Source organism: Vidua chalybeata, chromosome 30 (genome assembly GCF_026979565.1).
Source record: "Vidua chalybeata isolate OUT-0048 chromosome 30, bVidCha1 merged haplotype, whole genome shotgun sequence".
NCBI lineage: Eukaryota > Metazoa > Chordata > Aves > Passeriformes > Viduidae > Vidua > Vidua chalybeata.
Genome location: NC_071559.1, coordinates 917,775 through 935,449, shown reverse-complemented (window position 1 = coordinate 935,449; position 17,675 = coordinate 917,775). Strand labels below are relative to the sequence as shown.

General features: G+C 63.1%; 1 protein-coding gene across 3 annotated transcripts; it reads left to right on the top strand.

The window, feature by feature from the left end:
- The first annotated feature begins 1,696 nt into the window (after positions 1-1,696).
- SP1 (Sp1 transcription factor) lies at positions 1,697-17,637 on the top strand. Of its 3 annotated transcripts, none has more exons than XM_053967480.1 (6): positions 1,697-1,765; positions 2,800-2,894; positions 3,521-5,015; positions 12,348-12,516; positions 12,897-13,096; positions 13,746-17,637. In XM_053967480.1, exons 1-6 carry the CDS (start codon positions 1,759-1,761, stop codon positions 14,060-14,062), a joined length of 2,283 nt encoding a protein of 760 aa, XP_053823455.1. In that variant the 5' UTR covers positions 1,697-1,758; the 3' UTR covers positions 14,063-17,637. The 3 variants fall into 3 exon arrangements, 2 of the variants coding, with proteins under 2 accessions (XP_053823455.1, XP_053823456.1); XM_053967481.1 differs by lacking the exon at positions 1,697-1,765 and adding an exon at positions 2,247-2,378; XR_008435205.1 differs by lacking the exons at positions 12,348-12,516; positions 12,897-13,096; positions 13,746-17,637 and adding exons at positions 6,267-8,393; positions 8,654-10,728.
- Positions 17,638-17,675: the final 38 nt, after the last annotated feature.

Sequence of the window (17,675 nt, the reverse complement as noted above, 5' to 3'; positions counted from 1 at the left end):
AGTAACGGGGTGAGGGGGGGTCTGACGGGGCCGGGTCCTGCCGTGCCTCCCTCGGCCCCCCCGGCCCAGCGCAGCCCCCCGGGGCTCGGCTCCGGCGGCGGGACGGGGACAGTCCCGGTGTCCCCTCCAGGTGCCACCGCCGCAGGCCACGAGGGGACACCGAGCGACCGCAACGGGCCGGGGGAGCAGGAGGGGGACAGGGCAGGGCCAGGGGACAGGGACAGGACGGGGACAAGGCAGGGACAGGGCAGGGACAGGGGACAGGGCAGGGACAGGACGGGGACAAGGCAGGGACAGGGCAGGGCCAGGGGACAGGGACAGGACGGGGACAAGGCAGGGACAGGGCAGGGACAGGGGACAGGGCAGGGACAGGACAGGGACAAGGCAGGGACAGGACGGGGACAAGGCAGGGACAGGGCAGGGACAGGGGACAGGGCAGGGACAGGACGGGGACAAGGCAGGGACAGGACGGGGACAAGGCAGGGACAGGTTGTCCCCAAGCCCCGTCGGGTGCGGGGCAGAGGCCACGGGGCCTTCCCGGACTGCGGGGCGGGAATTGGGCCGAAAACACCGGGAAATGGGAAGGTCACGGACGGACGTACGGACGGACGGACGGATGGGGGTGGGGGGGCGGTTTTGATGACAGAAAGCGAAGCCGCCGCCATTCCGTGTCCCTTGCTGCCCCCTCCTGCCCCCAAAGCGCCCGTTTTGCCGTGAAATGAAGGATTTTGGCCCCAAACCCCCCACATCTCGCAACGTTCCCAAACTCCCCAAGCCGCGTTCCCAGGGCAAGGGCGGCCCGGGCTCCCCGGTGGCGCCCGCTGTGTCGGGACAGGGCCGGGCGATGTCGTGACAGGGCTCTGGGGGTTCACACAGCGCCGCGGGCCCGTGAGGACGTGTCGCGCCGCCATGGCGGCTGTCGCGACACGGCCGAGCCGGCTTGCGGCATGGAGCAGGGACTCAGGGAGGGAAGAGCCGCACGTAGCCCGCGGTACCGAGGGCGAGGGGAGCCTCAGCAGTGCCCGGGGGAGCCCGGCCCGCTCTGAGGGAGCCGAACCCAACATGGCGCCGGCTCCGCCATTCGCCGCGCCGTCCCCCCAAGGGCGCAGCCCGGCCGCTGGCCCCGCCTCCCCGCGGCGCCCATTGGCCCGTTTGAGACCGACCGGCGCTCTGATTGGCTGCGAGCCGCGCCGCGGCTGCCGCCTCCGCGCTCCGATTAGTCGGCGTTACCATCAATATCCGCTCCTCTCCCGCCCCGCGGCGCGGCCCGCGCAGCCGGTTGGTGCGGGGCGCTGCCAGTTACCGCCGCGCCCCGCCTCCCGCGCCCCACTGGCGGCGGCCTGCGTCCGTCACGCCGCGGCCCGCGCCGCCGCGGCCGCGCCCATACGGGGTCTCCCTGCGAGCCCGCGCGGGCGCCGATTGGCTGAGCCGCCGCCCGCCCACTCCCCCCCGCGCCCCCATTGGCCGCCGCCCCGCCGCGCTCCCCCTCCCCCACGGGGCGGGGCGCCGGGGGCGGGGCCCGCCCGCCCTCCTCTCCCCCCGCGCCGCACCGCCCTCTCTCCCCATTGGCCGCGCCGCCCGTCGCTCCGCCGCTTGCTCGGCGCCCATTGGCTGCGGGGGCGGCGGGGGCGGGGCGCGGGGCTGCGGCCGCGGCGCGCGGCCCCTCCCTCGGCAGCCCCTCGGCGGCACCGGCGGGTTCGGCCGCTCGCCCGCCCGCGCCCCCGCCCCGCCCCGCGCGCCCGGCCCGGCCCCGGCACCATGAGCGGTAAGGACGGGGCCGGGGCCGAGCGCCGCGCGGGGCCCCGGGCACACGCAGAGGCGGCGGCGCCCGCCCGCTCGGAGGGGCCAGAGGCGGCCCCGCCCCGCCGGGCCGGGCCCCGCCGGGCCGGGCCTCGCCGCGCCGCGCCGGGGGGACCTGCCGGGGGAGGGACCCGGGGGAGGGGGGAAGGCCTCGGGGGAGGGACCGGCGGCCGCGCCGGGCAGGGCTGGAGCGGAGGAGGGGCGGCGGGGAGTGATGGGGAGGCCCCGGGAACCGGGGCTGGGGGCGGCAGGGGGGGGGGGCGAGATCCCGGGGGATCGGGCGCGGAGGTGGCGGGGGAGGCCGTGGGGGTGGGCGGCTGCGAGCGCAGCGGCCGGGGGGCTTTCCCCCCCATTCCCGGGCACGGCGCCCTGCGGGGGCGGATGCGGGAGCCGAGGGCGGGGGGGCCGTGCGGGACGGCCGCGGGAAGGAGTGAGCGGCCGGGGGGCGTCCAGCGTCCCCTCCCCGGCGCAGACCCCGCAGAGAGGGGCGCTGGGGGTGAGGGCAGGAGCGGGGCGCGCAGCCCCGGTGGCCGGCGGAGGATGAGGAGGCTGCCGAGCGCTGGCGGAGGAAGGACTCGGTGGGAGCGGGGCCCCCCGCGCTGGGGGGGTCGCGGGCGGGGCAGCCCCGGGCCGGGGATCCCGCGGGCCGGACCCGCGCGGGGGAATCCCGGGGCGGGAGGGGTGTGTGCCCCGGCCGGCGGGCCAGGCGAGGGGGAGGCCCGGGGAGCACCTCGGCGGGGGCCAGGGAGTGTCCCGAGCGGCCGGGGAGGAGCCGGGCCCTGGAGCCGAGCCGGGTCCTCCCCCCCTGTCCCGCTGCCAGCTCCTCTTTGGCAGCTCCCCGCTCTCCGCAGCCCCTTCCCGGCTGCGCCAGGAGCGAGTGGTCCCCCCGGAGCCAGCCCGCCGTGTCCCCTCCGGGCCCTGCCCGGCCCTCCCGAGCCTCGTGCCGCTGCCCTGCCCCAAAATGTCCCTAACCGGGGCTGTCACTTCCCTCCTGCGCAGACCAAGAGAGCACCGAGGAGATGTCGGCTGTGAAGCCCGACAAGGGCGAAGGCGACGCCAGCAGCACGAGCAGCGCCGGCGGTGGGGAGGCGCAGGTGAGTTGGGGGGAGGATCGGCCCCCGCCCGGCCCCGCTGGCCCCGGGGAGCCCGTGGCAAAGTCCAGGCCCGGGCCGAGCTGTTTGCTGGGCCCAGGCGAGCGTTTCAGCGCGGGCAGGAAGAGGAGGCTGAGCGCTGCCAAGCAGCGCCCGTGGCTCCCCCTCCTCCCCGGCTCCCCTCGCAAACACGCAGTTCCCCTGCTCCCGGTGACACCACGGCCCCCGCTGGCCCTTCTCCAGCTCGGGGAGCCCAGGAATGACCCTCCTTCCTGGGGGCTTGTCCTGCCTCGGGGGGATTCCCCGGCTTGGGGGTGGAGGAGCCCTCTCCTCTCTTGGCTTTCCAAGGCAGGCTCCCTCCCAAAAGGCTTTTCCGTGTGGGTTCAGGCTGTCCCGGCCTGACAGCCTCGTGCCTGGCAGTTGTATTTTTCCGGCTGTGGGTGGGTTTTTTCAGGAAGGAGTGTTTATCTTTTCTGAGTATGCTCCTCCCTGTTTTCTTAAGTTGGTTTTTTTTTTTGTTTTTGTTTTTTTGGCTTTTTCTTTTTTTGTTTCCCCGTTTGTTTTGTTTTTTTTTTTTTTCCACTCCCGGCCTACCCTCCCACCCCTGTAACTCCTCCTCTCATCCCCAGGAGTCACAGCCGTCCCCGCTGGCCCTGCTGGCAGCCACCTGCAGCCGCATGGAGTCTCCCAATGAGAACTCCAACAGCTCCCAGGGCCAGCAGGGCGGGAGCGGCGAGCTGGACCTGAACGCGGCCGCCGCCCAGCTCACCCAGTCGGCCAACGGCTGGCAGATCATCTCGGCAGGCTCCAGCACCCCCACGGGCTCCAAGGAGCCGGGCAGCAACGGCAGCAACGGCGGCGACGCCTCCAAGAGCCGCCCGGTCAGCACCGGGCCCTACGTGGTCACCTCGGCGTCCGGCCTGCAGAACCAGCAGGTGCTCACAGGCCTGCCGGGCGTCATCCCCAACATCCAGTACCAGGTGATCCCCCAGTTCCAGACCATCGACGGGCAGCAGCTGCAGTTTGCCACCACCCCAGCGCAGGTGAACGTGCAGCAGGATGCCTCGGGGCAGCTGCAGATCATCCCCGGCTCCAACCAGCAGATCATCACGAGCCGTGCGGGCGGCAGCAACCTCATCGCCATGCCCAACCTGCTGCAGCAGGCCGTGCCCATCCAGGGCGTGGGGCTGGCCAACAACAGCCTCTCCGGGCAGACCCAGTACGTGGCCAACGTGCCCGTGGCCCTGAACGGCAACATCACCCTGCTGCCGGTCAACAGCGTGGCCGCCAGCCTGGCCCCCACGTCCCAGACGGGCACCCTCAGCAGCTCGGGCTCGCCGGACAGCAGCTCCCAGCCGGCCACCTCGGGGGCTGCCAGCAGCTCGGGCAGCACGGCCACGTCCCAGGCCAGCTCAGGCGCCTTCTTCACCAACGCCAACAGTTACTCCACCACCACCACCACCAGTAACGTGGGCGTCATGAATTTCTCCACCAGCGCCACGGTGGGCACCAACGTGCAGGCGCAGACCCCCCAGAGGGCCAGCAGTGTCCCCAGCTCGGACTCTCTGCAGACCCCGGTGTCCGGGGTGGCCCTGCAGCCGGGGCAGCAGAAGGAGGGGGATCAGAGTCAGCAGTCCCAGCAGCAGCAGCAGATTCTGATCCAGCCACAGCTGGTCCAAGGAGGGCAGACAATCCAAGCCCTCCAGACCACCCCGCTGTCTGGCCAGACCTTTGCCACTCAAGCCATCTCCCAAGACACCTTGCAGAACCTGCAGCTCCAGGCCGTGCCCAACTCCGGCCCCATCATCATCCGCACGCCCACGGTGGGTCCCAACGGGCAGGTGAGCTGGCAGACCATCCAGCTGCAGAACCTGCAGGTGCAGAACCCCCAGGCGCAGACAATCACGCTGGCCCCCATGCAGGGAGTGTCGCTGGGCCAGACGGGCAGCACCAGCACCACGCTGACCCCCATCGCCTCCCTGCCCAGCGGCACCGTCACCGTCAACGCCGCCCAGCTCTCCTCCGTGCCGGGCCTCCAGACTATTAACCTCAGTGCCTTGGGAGCGTCCGGGATCCAGGTGCACCAGCTGCAGGGGCTGCCCCTGGCCATCGCCAACGCCCCCGGTGAGTGCTGGGCTCCCCGGTCCCTCGGAGAAACGCCGGGCCCGGCTGGGCTGGGCGTGGTTGGTGTCAAATGGTGTTGGCGGCCGGGGTGGGGCTTGTGCTGGCCCTGGGGAAGGAGGGTGTTGCTAAAGGTCTTTTTAGAGTTTAAGTCTTGGAAAGAAAAGGGAGGAGGTGGCTGTAGGGGGGGAAAGTGGAGAAGAAGGGGAACGCCTGGTTTTGTGCCACTGTCCTGCCCTGGAGGAGTCTCGGGTCAGGGCCGCGCTGAGGACCCGAGTCCAGCTCGGCTCCTTGGCTGAGCCTGTGAGGAGTCATGGCCATAAAACACAGGGATTAACTGAAAAGCCCATGAAAACAAACAGAGTCACGGAGCCGCGGGGAATTTCCTCACAGGGGCGGAAGAAAGGGCTCATTAAGTGTCTGGGTGCTGGCGCGGGACTGCGTGACCTCAGCGTGGCCCAGCCGGTCCCGTGGGCACGGGGCACCGTGCTCAGATCCCCAGGGATCCATCCCGCCGTCTCCCACAGCCTGGGAAAAGCAGGATACGAGAATGTGGGAACCGAGCTGGAGCCTGCTCAGCTCCTGCACGGAAAGGATCAGTTCTGGGAACGCTCTCCTCTCGCTTTTCCACTGTTTTCCTCGGGCTTTTTTTTTCCGTTTTTTTTTTTTTTTTTAGCTCTGGCTAAAAGGGGCTGTTGCTGGATTTAGTCACAGCTGAGAGGCAGCAGAAAATGTTGCTCAATCCAGCCCCAGCTTCCCTCTCGCGAGAGGCGGCGGCCGCTCCCCCGGGCTTGTTTTGCAGCATTATTTTGGGCTGTTGCTACAGCAGCTTGGCTCGCAGGCAAGCCACGGGTCACTCCAGCCTCGGGATTAGCCTGATCCTTGGATTTCCCCCAGCGCAGGGACCCGCGGGGGGCTCCCACAAGCGGGGCTGGCACCCGGGGGGGACACGCCTGTGTGACCCGCGGGGTGTGCGGGGTCCCCTCGCTGCCATCCCCGCGCCGGGGGCGGCTCCTGCCGAGGCCGGGGCTCCTTCCCTGGGTGCTCCCGGGCTCCTTCCTTGTTTTGAAAGGCATGGGCGAGCCCAGTTCCTGTATTCGTGCCTGGCTCTGCCCTCGGAGGTGGAACAGGGAGGAGGTGGAACAGGGAGGAGGAGGTGGAACAGGGAGGAACGTTCTAGAGACCACCCATGCAACCGCCTCCTCCTCCTCCTCTTTCTCCTCCTCCTCCTCCTCCTCCTCTCCTTTTTTTTAGCTCAGCAGCTCTCAGCCCTTGATCCGCCGTGGAGAATTCCCCATGAGCGCAGCCGCAGCAGCAGCGGGGCCTCCTGGCTCTGTCCCCAGCCCCAAGGATGTGACGCTGGCACTGTCACTGTGGCACGGGGACATTTTAAAAGAAAAGCCAGAGCAGGGTTCGGAGCGTTTTTTGGGGGAGCCCCAGCTCTGTGGGATGGGCCGGGAGGCTCCTGGGATGAAAGGGGGGAAGCTGTGGCCAGCACAGAGCTTCCTGGCGCTGATCCAGGACTCCAGGCCAGAGGAGTTTTTCTCTGGCCGTGTCCTTCAGACGTGGCAATGGGTCCCTTTGTCCCCCCAGCCACCGCCAGCCCCTCTCCAAGGGGTACTGAGCCCCCCCCAGACCTGCGTCCCTCCGGATCCAAGCTCTCCGATGGGAATTTGAGGGAGGGGTTTGTTCCCAACGCTTCCCAAATCCCAGAGCGTTTTCCAAGCCTCCACGTGTGCTGGAAGTTTCTGCTCCAGGCAAGCAGTTGGGAAGGGTTTTTGGAGCAGGAAAAGCTCCTGTGCTTCCGGGGGGAGGCAGATGGAAAATGAACCCTGGCTGGGGAGGAGACTGTGGCTGGTTTTCCTTGGATGCTGCTGCGTGTTCCGGGCTGCTGGGGAAGGAGGAGGTGCCCAGCCAGGGGTGTGGTAGCCCCAGCTGCCACCGGGGCTGGCAGCACTGCGTGTCCTGCCCCTTCCAGAGCTCAGCTCGGCCTCCTGGGCAGTTCTGTGTCCCCTCCTGAACCCCATGCATGGGGGGCTGTGGCTCCCAGCCCCTCGGGTCTGTCGCCAATGAGGTTTTCTCCGGTTTTTTGACAGGGGAAAAATCCCTCAGGGAGAAAACAACACCTGAAAAGGTCTTTAAAACTCGGATTTTTTTGCTCCTGGGTGGGATGCAGAGCCCAGCTCTGTGCAGGTGTGACTCGGGGTCTGTGTTAATAGGGTGTCTCAAAGGCTCCCTGGCCAGGCTGGGAAGGAGCAGAGGCAGGGGCGGGTCTGTGGCCACCAGGGGTGGCATGTGGGCAAACAGGCCCTTCCACTGGCTCTGCCCCTGGGGAGGGCACCCCCAGAGCCAGGGAGGGGGGATTTCCTCAGCTGGCAGGGCCCAAAATCTCCCGGGGCTGCTGCCAGCGCTGCCCACATGGGCGGGCACCAGGTGAGGCAGGGACGGGGTCTGGGGCTCAGGTGGGGGCTGTGACACCTCAGTGGGGTCTGAGAGCCACCTCAGTGTCACCCCAGCCCGCCCAGGGAGGGGACATCCTGTGTGAGGGGGATGATGGTGGGGATTTTGTGACATCGGGGTTTCTCTTCCTCTTTTGCTGTAGGGAGGAGGAGAGGGGCTGTTCTGAGCTTGGTGTCTTTATAGTGGCTCTGTCCCCATGTCCTTGTCCCTGGCAGAGCCACGTCCCTGTCCCAGCCCTACCTGGCTGAGGAATGTGCTGGGTAAACAGGTGACCACCAGAGAGGTCAGCACTGCAATTAAACCCCCTTGTTTTGGGGGCACTCAAGGGTTATCCCTCGTTTTGGGATGTTTGATTCCACGGCTGGATGGAGCTGTTGGGTGGCATTGGGATTTTCTGGGCAGCACGAGCTCCCTTCCAGCTCCTTGGATGGAGGATGTGGGGGAATCGAGCAGTGGGACGTCCCTGGTGGGTGCAGGAGCCCTTGGCAATGTGTGCCACAAACCCTTCCCTGCTCCCTCTTCGTCCTTCCAGGGCCCTTCCCGGAGCCAGGCTGGTGGCACAAAGCCCTGATTGTGTCCTGTTTGCTGGTTTTTAAGGGCAGCTTTGTAGCAGGGCCTGGATGAGGCATCCACATGGCCTCGAGTGTGGCGGGAGGGGAGAAGGGAACCGAGCCCTGGCCGGCCGGACGGGCGGCCCTTGTTTGTCTCACGGCAGCCGTGACATCACAAACCAGCGTATTGTGAAACTTCCTGCTCTGAATCCCAGCCAGGCTGGACTTCACATCCCCTCTGGATTCCTGGGCTGACCTCTGTCCGTGTCGTTCCCTGGGCACTGGCACGAACCCCCCCGAGAGCCCAGGGTTCGCTTGGGAAGAAGGGCAGCGATCCCAGCAGAGCCTGTGTCGTGGCAGCTCTGTCCGGGTGAGGTTGTGCCCCACACAAAGTCCCCGTGGGGGACACCCTGTGGGTCCTGGACGCCATGGGGCAGCCCTGCTCCTCCTCCTTTTCCTCTCCCTGCTGCTGCTCCGGGCCAGGCTCAGCGGGGCTGGGAAGGGCTGGCGGCCGTGCCGGTCGGACGGGTCGGGTGCGCGGCACCCACCCCGTGACTCCTCCCGGGAGAGGTCCCGGCTCCAGACCCGTCTGCCAGGCCCTGATCTGCCTCTCCCTTTTATCTGGGCCAGCCCCAGGCCTGCTGGAGCCCCGTCCTTATCACCCCACACCGGAGACATGTCCTGGCTCCTGGCTTTGGGGGAGTTCCCGCGTGGCTCCTTTCCAGAGCGTCGGCTCCCACCTTGGCACGGCTGGCAGCGTCCAGACGGCTCCTCCTCCCCTCCCACCCCATCCCAGGATGCCTGGGTTAGATCCTGGGGGTGATAGAGGCATCAGTTCCTCCTTGGGATTAAAAACTTGGGATTTGTGGCTCAGGAAAGCATCCGCTCTTGATTGCCGTGAGGGAGAGCTTCGGGTGAGGTGGGAGGTGCCTGCTGGGGTTCCCCACCTTGGGAATTGCCCTTCCCTGTCTCAGCCAGGCATTTTCCTCCTTCCACAGCCCTCACACAGGGATTTCTGCCTGGATGGCAGGGGTGCTTTGGTGGGACCTGCCTGTGCTGCTCGGGGTGCTTTCACCCCAGCCAAGGCAGGACCAGAGGCTTCCTCACGGTTTTGTGACAATTCAGGCAGGAATTTGAAGGGCAAAGGGGCTCTGTCTGTCAGCCTGCAGCAAGACAGAGGCGTTTGGCAAATCCTGGGGGATCCAGGGACCTGGCAAAGTGGGTGACGAGGTGATTCCCTGCCTCAACTCCCTTTTAAGCCCACTTCACTCATTCCATTGGCTCCATCCCAATTTATCCCCTCTCCAAAGGAAGTGTCGCTCATCCTGATGCCCAGAAACCTCCAGCAATTACAGGAGCTGCCCAAGGAGTGGCTTCTGGAGTCATCAGAGTCCAGACTAAAGCCCAATTACTCACTGGGCTGCAGGCTTCCAGCCTGCCCCATCCCCTGGTTCCCTCTCCACGGCCCCGATCTCCAAGGAATTGCTGAGCCAGAGCTTGGCTCATTTACATGGATGAGCTCCTGGTGCAGATTAACTCGTTTTGCAAATCAGGGATGGAATCAGATGGGGAAAAAACCAAGGGGACATCGTTCCAAAGCCACCTTGTCCCTTTGTGCAGCTCTTTGGTGTGTCTGGAGCAGCTGGGGTTTGTTCTGGGCCGGGCAGCGACCCCAAAAACCGGGCAGGAGATGGGGAGAGCTTGAGTTGTGAGCTAGGAAATGTGGATTTTGGAGGTATTTTCAGGAACGCACCCTGAGAGGCTGGGGCTGCGCGTCCCCAGGTTTTGCTTTTCTTTCTTTTCACCTGAAGACTTCCTGGTGCCTGGCAGCCACGTCGTGCCTGGTGCCAGCTCTCCCCCCTCACCCTCTGCCCAGGCACGGCTGCCAGAGGTGCACAGTTTGCACAGTCAGCCCTGGTTTGTTGGTTTTGGGTTTTATTTCCAGCTCTTCCCCTAAAAATGAACACGGGGTCTGTTCCCCTGCCTGGGGTTGGCCAGGGTGGGTGTGAGAGCTGCTCTCTCCTCCCTGCCGGGCATTTCTCACCTCCTGGTAGTTTGCTAAATAAAGCAAACAAACCCCAGCTTTTCCCTGCACAAGGAGCACCTTGTCTGCAGAGAATGCCCAAGCCAAGATTCCGGGGTTTGGGGTTTTTTAGTGGGACACCAGAAACTGCCTCATTCCTGGGGGGGGTCTCAGAGGTCGCTGGTGGAGCCGGGCCAGGGGCAGCTCCCCTCTCCTGCCTTCCCAAAATCCCTCTTTCTCCTCAGGCTTTTCCCAAGGATTAAACCTCCTCTTGCTCTATTAATAATATATTTTTCTAGGGCTCTGCTGACCCGAGTGTGGAGCCTCCAGGGAAGCTTTAGTCTTAGCAGGGACGTGTATTAGCAGGGATAATAAACGTGAATTATCCTCTCTGCCCACTTTTGCCCTGAACCTGTCCTATCCCAGAGATTTCAGAGCTCCTGCTTGGGGTGGGATGATCCCTGCAGCTCCAGGATCTGCTGCCCTGCATTGATACCTCGCTGAGAGGCTGCCACACATCTCCAGCAGGATTTGGGGTTGTTCCCCCAGCGCCAAAAGGCCAGAAAACGCCGTGTAGCCTTTTGCCTCTTGGAGGATTGAAGCCATTCCAAGGCATCCTGGCAGGATTCTCCCCCTCCCTGGTATATTTTTGGGGAAAGAACTTGTGTTGGGTTTTTTTGGGGGAAGAGCTGTGTTTCTGTGTTTTCTCTTGGCTTTTTTTTTTTTTCTTTCTGTTATTGGGTTTTTTTTTTCTCCCAGCAGCTCTTCCCATCCGGGGAAATCTCTAATCCGTGGCTGGAGCACAAAGCTGTTGGTGCTGGCTTAGGAAGCTTAAAAACCCCTGCCAGGCTCCCTCGGTGCGGGGCTGTGACTGCAGACACGTCACGGGAGCTGCAGGGAGGGACTGGGAAGCTCCTGAAATCCTCAGCTTGGCAGGGAGCTCGGGAATGTGGCGCCGAGGGCCGGGCTGCAAATCGTGTCACCTTTGGAGGGGACAGTTCCCTTCTCCAGGCCTGGCTGGGACAGCATTCCCCTGCTCCCAGGGGTGAGGGGCAGAGCCCAGGGCTCTGTCCCAGGCTGGATGAAGGGACAGTCCTCGTGACACCTGGGGTTATGTGCCAGGTGCCAGCCCCCGGTGCCATCCTGGCTGCTCCTGCCCAGGCTCTGCTCCTGGGGGGTGCTTGGAGCTCTGGGTGTCCTCGACAGGCCAGCGCTGCCTTTCCCAGGGAATCTGGATCCCTCAAACCTCCCCCCAGTCTGCTCCAGCCTCTTCTCCCAGCTGACAGGACAAGGGCAAACGGCCTCAGGCTGTGCTGGGAAGCTTCAGCTTGGATTTTAGGGAAGATTTCTTCACTTTCCTGGTGGCTCCTGTCCCTCCTGAGCCCCAGGGACCCGTTCTGGTGGCTCCTGTCCCTCCGTGGAGCTTTGCCCAGGCACCGCTGACGCCTGCTGGCACCGGCACTAGCAGGGACTGGGGAGGTTGTTCCTGCCAGGAATTCTTCCTCATTCCCAGCGCTGTCTCTGGGTTGTGAAACTCCCTCCTGGCACCTCCAGGAGCGCCCAGCCTGCGCCTCACGGGGGATTTGAAATTTATCCTTCTCCCACCCCCCTCCCCCAGCTCCTGCCTCGGAGCTCCTACGTGGAAAACCGGGATTGTAAAGGAAATTTCCCTGCTTGGCCGAGGTGCTGGTCTCAGCAGGGCTTCCCAGAAGGATCGTGGGCGGGGGTTTGGGAATGCCAGCTTTGGAAAGTGGAGAGGGGATGCAGTGAGTGACCAGCAGCCCCAGGACACCCCCACTGGCCTTCCTGTTGCCTCATCCTCGCTGGAGCTGCTGGAAACAGCACCAGGAAAAGTCCCAGATGGGTTTTTTTGGGAAGAATTCCCGCCTGGAGCTTCATTTTCCAGCCTTGGGAGAGCATCCCTGGAATGAGATAAAAACCCAGGTGTGCTTGTCTGAAACTGTGCCCACACTCGGGGCACAGAAATCAGATTCCTTGTGAGGAAATTGCTGGGGAAAAGGTGAATTTGTCCCAAAGCTGCCACGTTCAGGTGACAGCATGTCCTTCCTGTGAGGAAATTGGTGTGAAAAAAGGCAGATTTGGGGCTGCAATCACGGCCCCTGGAAATAAATTAAAGGCCTGGACCAAAATGGGGGAAATGTGGGAGATCCAGGGGCTGGGGAGGGCAGGGAGAGCCCCAGGCTGGGGAAAGCCGAGGGAGAAGGGTGGGATTCACAGAGAGGAGTCCCTCCTTCCCGGGTGAGGAGCCTGCTGTGACCTCGTGCCTTCCTTGCCTTGCAGGTGAGCACGGGGCCCAGCTGGGGCTGCACGGCAGCAGCGGGGACGGGCTGGGCGACGAGAGCGCGGCCGTGGAGGAGGGGGAGACCAGCCCCGACCCCCAGCCCCAGCAGGGCCGGAAAACGCGGAGGGAAGCCTGCACCTGTCCCTACTGCAAGGAAGGAGAGGGCAGGTGAGGCTGCTGCCCACGGGTGTGGCACCAGGAGCGCCCCGGCACCCCCAAAGTGCCTCGATTTGTGGAATTATCTGGGCTGGAAAGGGTCCCTCAGATCATCGGCTCCAGCTGTTCCCCCAGCCCTGGCAAGGCCACCCGTGTCCCCGAGTGCCACCTGGGCACCCCCAGGTCCTTTCCCAGCTTTCCAGCCCCAGTTCCCCGTGCCTGGAGTGTCCCACGGGGCTGTTGTGACCCGAGGGCAGGACCTGGCTCTCGAGCCAGCTGAACCTCAAACCCCAAACCCATCGATCCCATGGGACCACCAGCCCTAATCCGGCAGATCCCAGGCTGCACCACCCGAAATTCCCTCGGGTTTAACCCTTCCCCCATTCTTGCAGGAGCTCTGGGGATCCAGGGAAAAAAAAGCAGCACATCTGCCACGTGCCGGGCTGCGGGAAGGTGTACGGGAAGACCTCGCACCTGCGGGCGCACCTGCGGTGGCACACGGGGGAGAGGCCCTTCATCTGCACCTGGGTGCTGTGCGGGAAGCGCTTCACCCGCTCCGACGAGCTGCAGCGGCACAAGCGCACGCACACAGGTGGGGCCGGGCTCCCAGGGCGCTGGGGATTCTTTGGGATGGCCGCCCTGAGCCCTGGGGATCCCCGCACCTGAAATTCCAACGTCCCGCAGCGTTGGCCTCGAGCTCTTGGGGTTGAGAGCCCCTCCAGAGCCTGAGCATTCTCGTGGGGAGGAACCTTTTCCCAAAATTTCCAGTGTGCTGGAGCACTCACCTGAGAGGTTGGGGCAAATAAAATTATTGTGTCAAAGCGGATTAGTGAACATTTCAAACCATAAAACTGCTTTTTCAGTTTATGCATAGAAGCCTAGGGATTACTTGCCTCTGTTTATATTTGGGAATTTTCTGTTGAAGCCAAAGCAAATACTGGGCTTTTTGAAAGTGGAACTAGATTCCAGTGGATCCTTGAGTGAAAAGTCCTGTGCTCATTTGTTTTCACTTACTTTGGAAGATGCAAGGTTGAATGTTATCTTGGGCTGGATATTGTGGGAAAAGTCCACATAGACTTGCATAGAAACTGAGGTAGTATTTTTTTACTAATTATGGTTTAGTAGCTTCTGAAGTGTGTTAAATCTCCGCTCCAGGGCAGGACCCTCCTCCCAAATCCCAACCTCTTCCCCCATCCCGCCCCGCTCCCGGCGTCCCTCACGCCCCTGTCCCGTTCCCGCAGGAGAGAAGAAGTTCGCCTGCCCGGAGTGCCCCAAACGCTTCATGCGCAGCGACCACCTCTCCAAGCACATCAAGACCCACCAGAACAAGAAGGGAGGCGCCACCAACGTGGCCATGAACGTCTCGGCCGTCCCCATGGACACGGCGGCCTCGGCCGAGGGCAACGGCGGCGCCACGCCCTCGGCCCTCATCGCCACCAACATGGTGGCCATGGAGGCCATCTGCCCCGAGGGCATCGCCCGCCTGGCCAGCAGCGGCATCAACGTCATGCAGGTGGCCGACCTGCAGTCCATCAACATCAGCGGCAACGGCTTCTGAGCCCGCGGCCAGCACGGGGACGGCGACGGAGCCGCCGGCGTCGGCACCTCCAGCACTACCCCAGCCCGGCACCGCTGCCACCTCCACTCGAAGGCCAGAGCTATATATATATATTTTTTAATTTCGGCTTGATTTTTTTTTTTTTTCCCCCTTTTTTTTGTCCGTTTTTCCTCCCCACCCCTCCTGCCTCCCCACCCGAGGTCCCTTGGCGTCATCATGCCTTGGTCCTTTTAGCAAAAAAAAAAAAAAAAAAAAAACCAAACAAAAAAAAAAACCCCAATGACAAATACCAACAAAACAACACAAAAAAAAAAAAACAAAAAAACAAACACAAAAAAAACCAAAAAAGCGAAAAAAATCCAAAAAAAAAAAAAAAAGAAGAGAAAAGATTCTATATTATTATTATATATATAAAAATATAAAATGTGTTCGTTTGAGAGAGGAGAGATGTTGCTGTGACCATGGCGTGGTCCCTTTGATGCCTTATCCTGGAGCAGGTCGACCCCTCTGGGGCACCTTGGCCGATGCCCGAGCTCTCCCTCCCTCCCTGGATCCCATTTCCCACCAGAATCCCCCAACCCCCCTCCCCGGGCTGTCGGACGCTTTGCTCTGAGGTGACTCCGTCATTCCTTTGGCATTCTCGGGGGAGATCCCGCTGGATTTTTCACCCTTGGACTCCCACTGCCCTCCCCTGCCTTGGCAGGTGTTGTTTTTATTTTTTTTTTTTCTCGGATCTTGGTTTTTTCCAGCCGTTTTCTTGGCGAGGCTCCCCGTCCCGTGGGAGTGGAGCTGCTCCATGGGAAGGTCGTGGACAGAGGGGCTGGGACGCAGCCCTGGGGGGAACAACTGGAGCCTCCTCGGGGGGGAAAAGTTGATTTTTTTAAATTACAGCCAGCATTGGAATTAATAATAATAATAGTAATAATCGGGAAAAAGGAGAATCTGCGGAGCTCAGCCAGTCTGGAGCGAGGGGGAAGCACCGCAGGGACACGAGGGACACTCAAGGGTTTTGTTGTGGCACCAACAAAAAAAAGAAAGGGTGCTGGAAATAGGGACAGCTTGGGAAAAAAAAAAAAAAAAAAAAGCAAAAAACCCAAAAAGGGTTTTCCAGGATCCTGCTTCCCGCCGTGGGAGGGCTCGGTCCTTTCCGTTCTTCCTCCCACACCCTCCTCTTCCTGCCCCAGGCACATCCCGGCCGCCCTGCCTGGGTTCCGTCCCCAAACGGGGGCTGTGGGGTGCGGGGAGCGGATCCCCGGAGGGGGAAATCTGGGATTGTTCCCAAGCAGCAGCTTTGGCCCTGGAATGACCCCGGGCTGTGGAGCCGAGGAGGAGGAGGAGGGGACAAAGCTGACCCAGAGCTTCCCCGCTCCCGTTTTGGGGTTGGGGCGTGACCCCCTCTCTCTCTGGGGGGTGCAGAGGGGAGACCCCCCAGGATCACGGCAGATCCACGAATCCCTCCTGCCCCGGGCGTTCATCCCAACTGCCCCGGGCCTTCATCCCAACTGCCCCGGGCCATTCATCCAACTGCCCTGGGCCTTCATCCCTCCTGCCCCGGGCCTTCATCCCTCCTGCCCCGGGCCTTCATCCCAACTGCCCCGGGCCATTCATCCAACTGCCCTGGGCCTTCATCCCTCCTGCCCCGGGCCTTCATCCCAACTGCCCCGGGCCTTCATCCAACTGCCCCAGGCGTTCATCCAACTGCCCCGGGCCTTCATCCCTCCTGCCCCGGGCCTTCATCCCTCCTGCCCTGGGCCTTCATCCCTCCTGCCCCGGGCCTTCATCCAACTGCCCCGGGCCTTCATCCCAACTGCCCCGGGCCTTCATCCCTCCTGCTCCAGGCCGTTCATCCCAACTGCCCCGGGCTTTCATCCCTCCTGCCCTGGGCCATTCATCCCAACTGCCCCGGGCTATTCATCCCAACTGCCCCAGGCCTTCATCCAACTGCCCCGGGCCTTCATCCCTCCTGCCCCGGGCCTTCATCCCAACTGCCCCGGGCCTTCATCCCTCCTGCTCCGGATGCCCCGGGCTGTTGATCTCTCCTGCCCCAGGCCATTCATCCCAACTGCCCCGGGCCTCTCATCCCTCCTGCCCCGGGCCCTTGGGGCGTTGTTCCTCCCAGTGCTTCCCACCCTTCTCCTGCTCCCCTTTCCCGGGAGAAGCTCCGGCAGAGCCGAGACCACGGGGCAGGTGCCAGGAAGGTGCCGGAGTCCCTCGGGGCAGCCTCTGGAGCAGAGCTGACCCCGCTGCCCCATCTCCATCCCCGGGCTTTGCCCCGCTCGGGAGCTCCGGGAGCCAGCGGGAATCTTGTTTTGATTTGGGTTGTTTTTTTTTTTTTTTTTAAACACGCAAAAAAAAAAAAGGAAAGGCAGCAGAAGCTCCCTGGGGAGGGGGCGCAGGGCCCGGCCCCCCCAGCCCCCCCCAGCTCTCTCTCTCGATATCTATTTTTGCATTTGTATATTTTTATATAGGAAACTTTAAGCATTTGTATTTTAATAACCCTGTGAAGCACTATGAGCTCCCCCCCCCAACCCCCCCAGCCCAAAACCCACAAAGGATTGGGACAAAAAACAGGAGGTTTCTTAATTTAATGTTCAATTTGGTGATTTTACCCCCACCCCCGACCCCCTCCCCGAGCCCAGCTCTGTCCCCAGAGGGGATCAAGTGCCAAACCCGATCCCGGAGCCGGTGTTGGGATGTCCCCGGCGTGTCCCCTGCCGGGGATGGCCCCGGTGTCCCTTCCCCACGGATTGTCCCCAAAGGAGCTTGGCTTTCCTATGGAAACGCAGCCGCGAGGGAGGGGCACCCCAGGGACCCCCGGGGGTCTCTGCTCAGAGCCTGGGCTGCTCCCCTGCGGTTTTTGGGGGGGGGATCAGAGCATTTTGGGGGGGTCCACACCACCAGCGCTGCTCCCAGTGCCAGGGGTGGGGGACAGCTGGATCCCACCGCCCCCATTTTGGCTCTGATGGCACCGGGGTCCCCACCCTGCTCCTGGGCACCCCCCACCCCGCCCCAAGCCCCCCCAGCAGCCCCCAAACCCCCCCCAGCCATTCCCGGGACACAAAACACAAATGTGCCTTGACAAGGGGGTGACAGGCTGGGGATGAGCCCCCCCTGCTCCGCTCCTGCACCCCACAGAGGGTCTGGGGGGGGCTCTGGGGGCTGTCCCCGAGGCTGCCCCCATCTCCCAGCTTTAATCCACTGTCACCCCTTCATTCCGGGGGGGCCGGGGCCGGTTCTCTATGCAGCGGGGGGGTTCTGGGGGGTCCAGCCCCCCCAAACTGGCAATAATTCTCTCCCTGTTTGATCTCGTCCCGTCTCTGTTGTTTTAATTTGGGGAAGGGGAGGGGAGGGGGGTTGGTTTTTACAAATCCGGTGGCTGATGTCATAAACCTCCCCCCCCCAAAGGCGATTTTTTTTTGGAGGGGGGGGGAGGGTGGTGGATGATTTTTTTTTTTTTTGGGTCCCAAAGTGCTATTTTTTTGTACAAAAAGACTTAGATGAAACTGTTAGTTTTGGGGGGCTCCTTTGTAAATGGGGAACGACGAGTTCTTTTTGTAATAAACACGAGTCGCTGGCGTTGTCTGGAAGTCTGCGGGGGGGTCCCTTGGGGGGG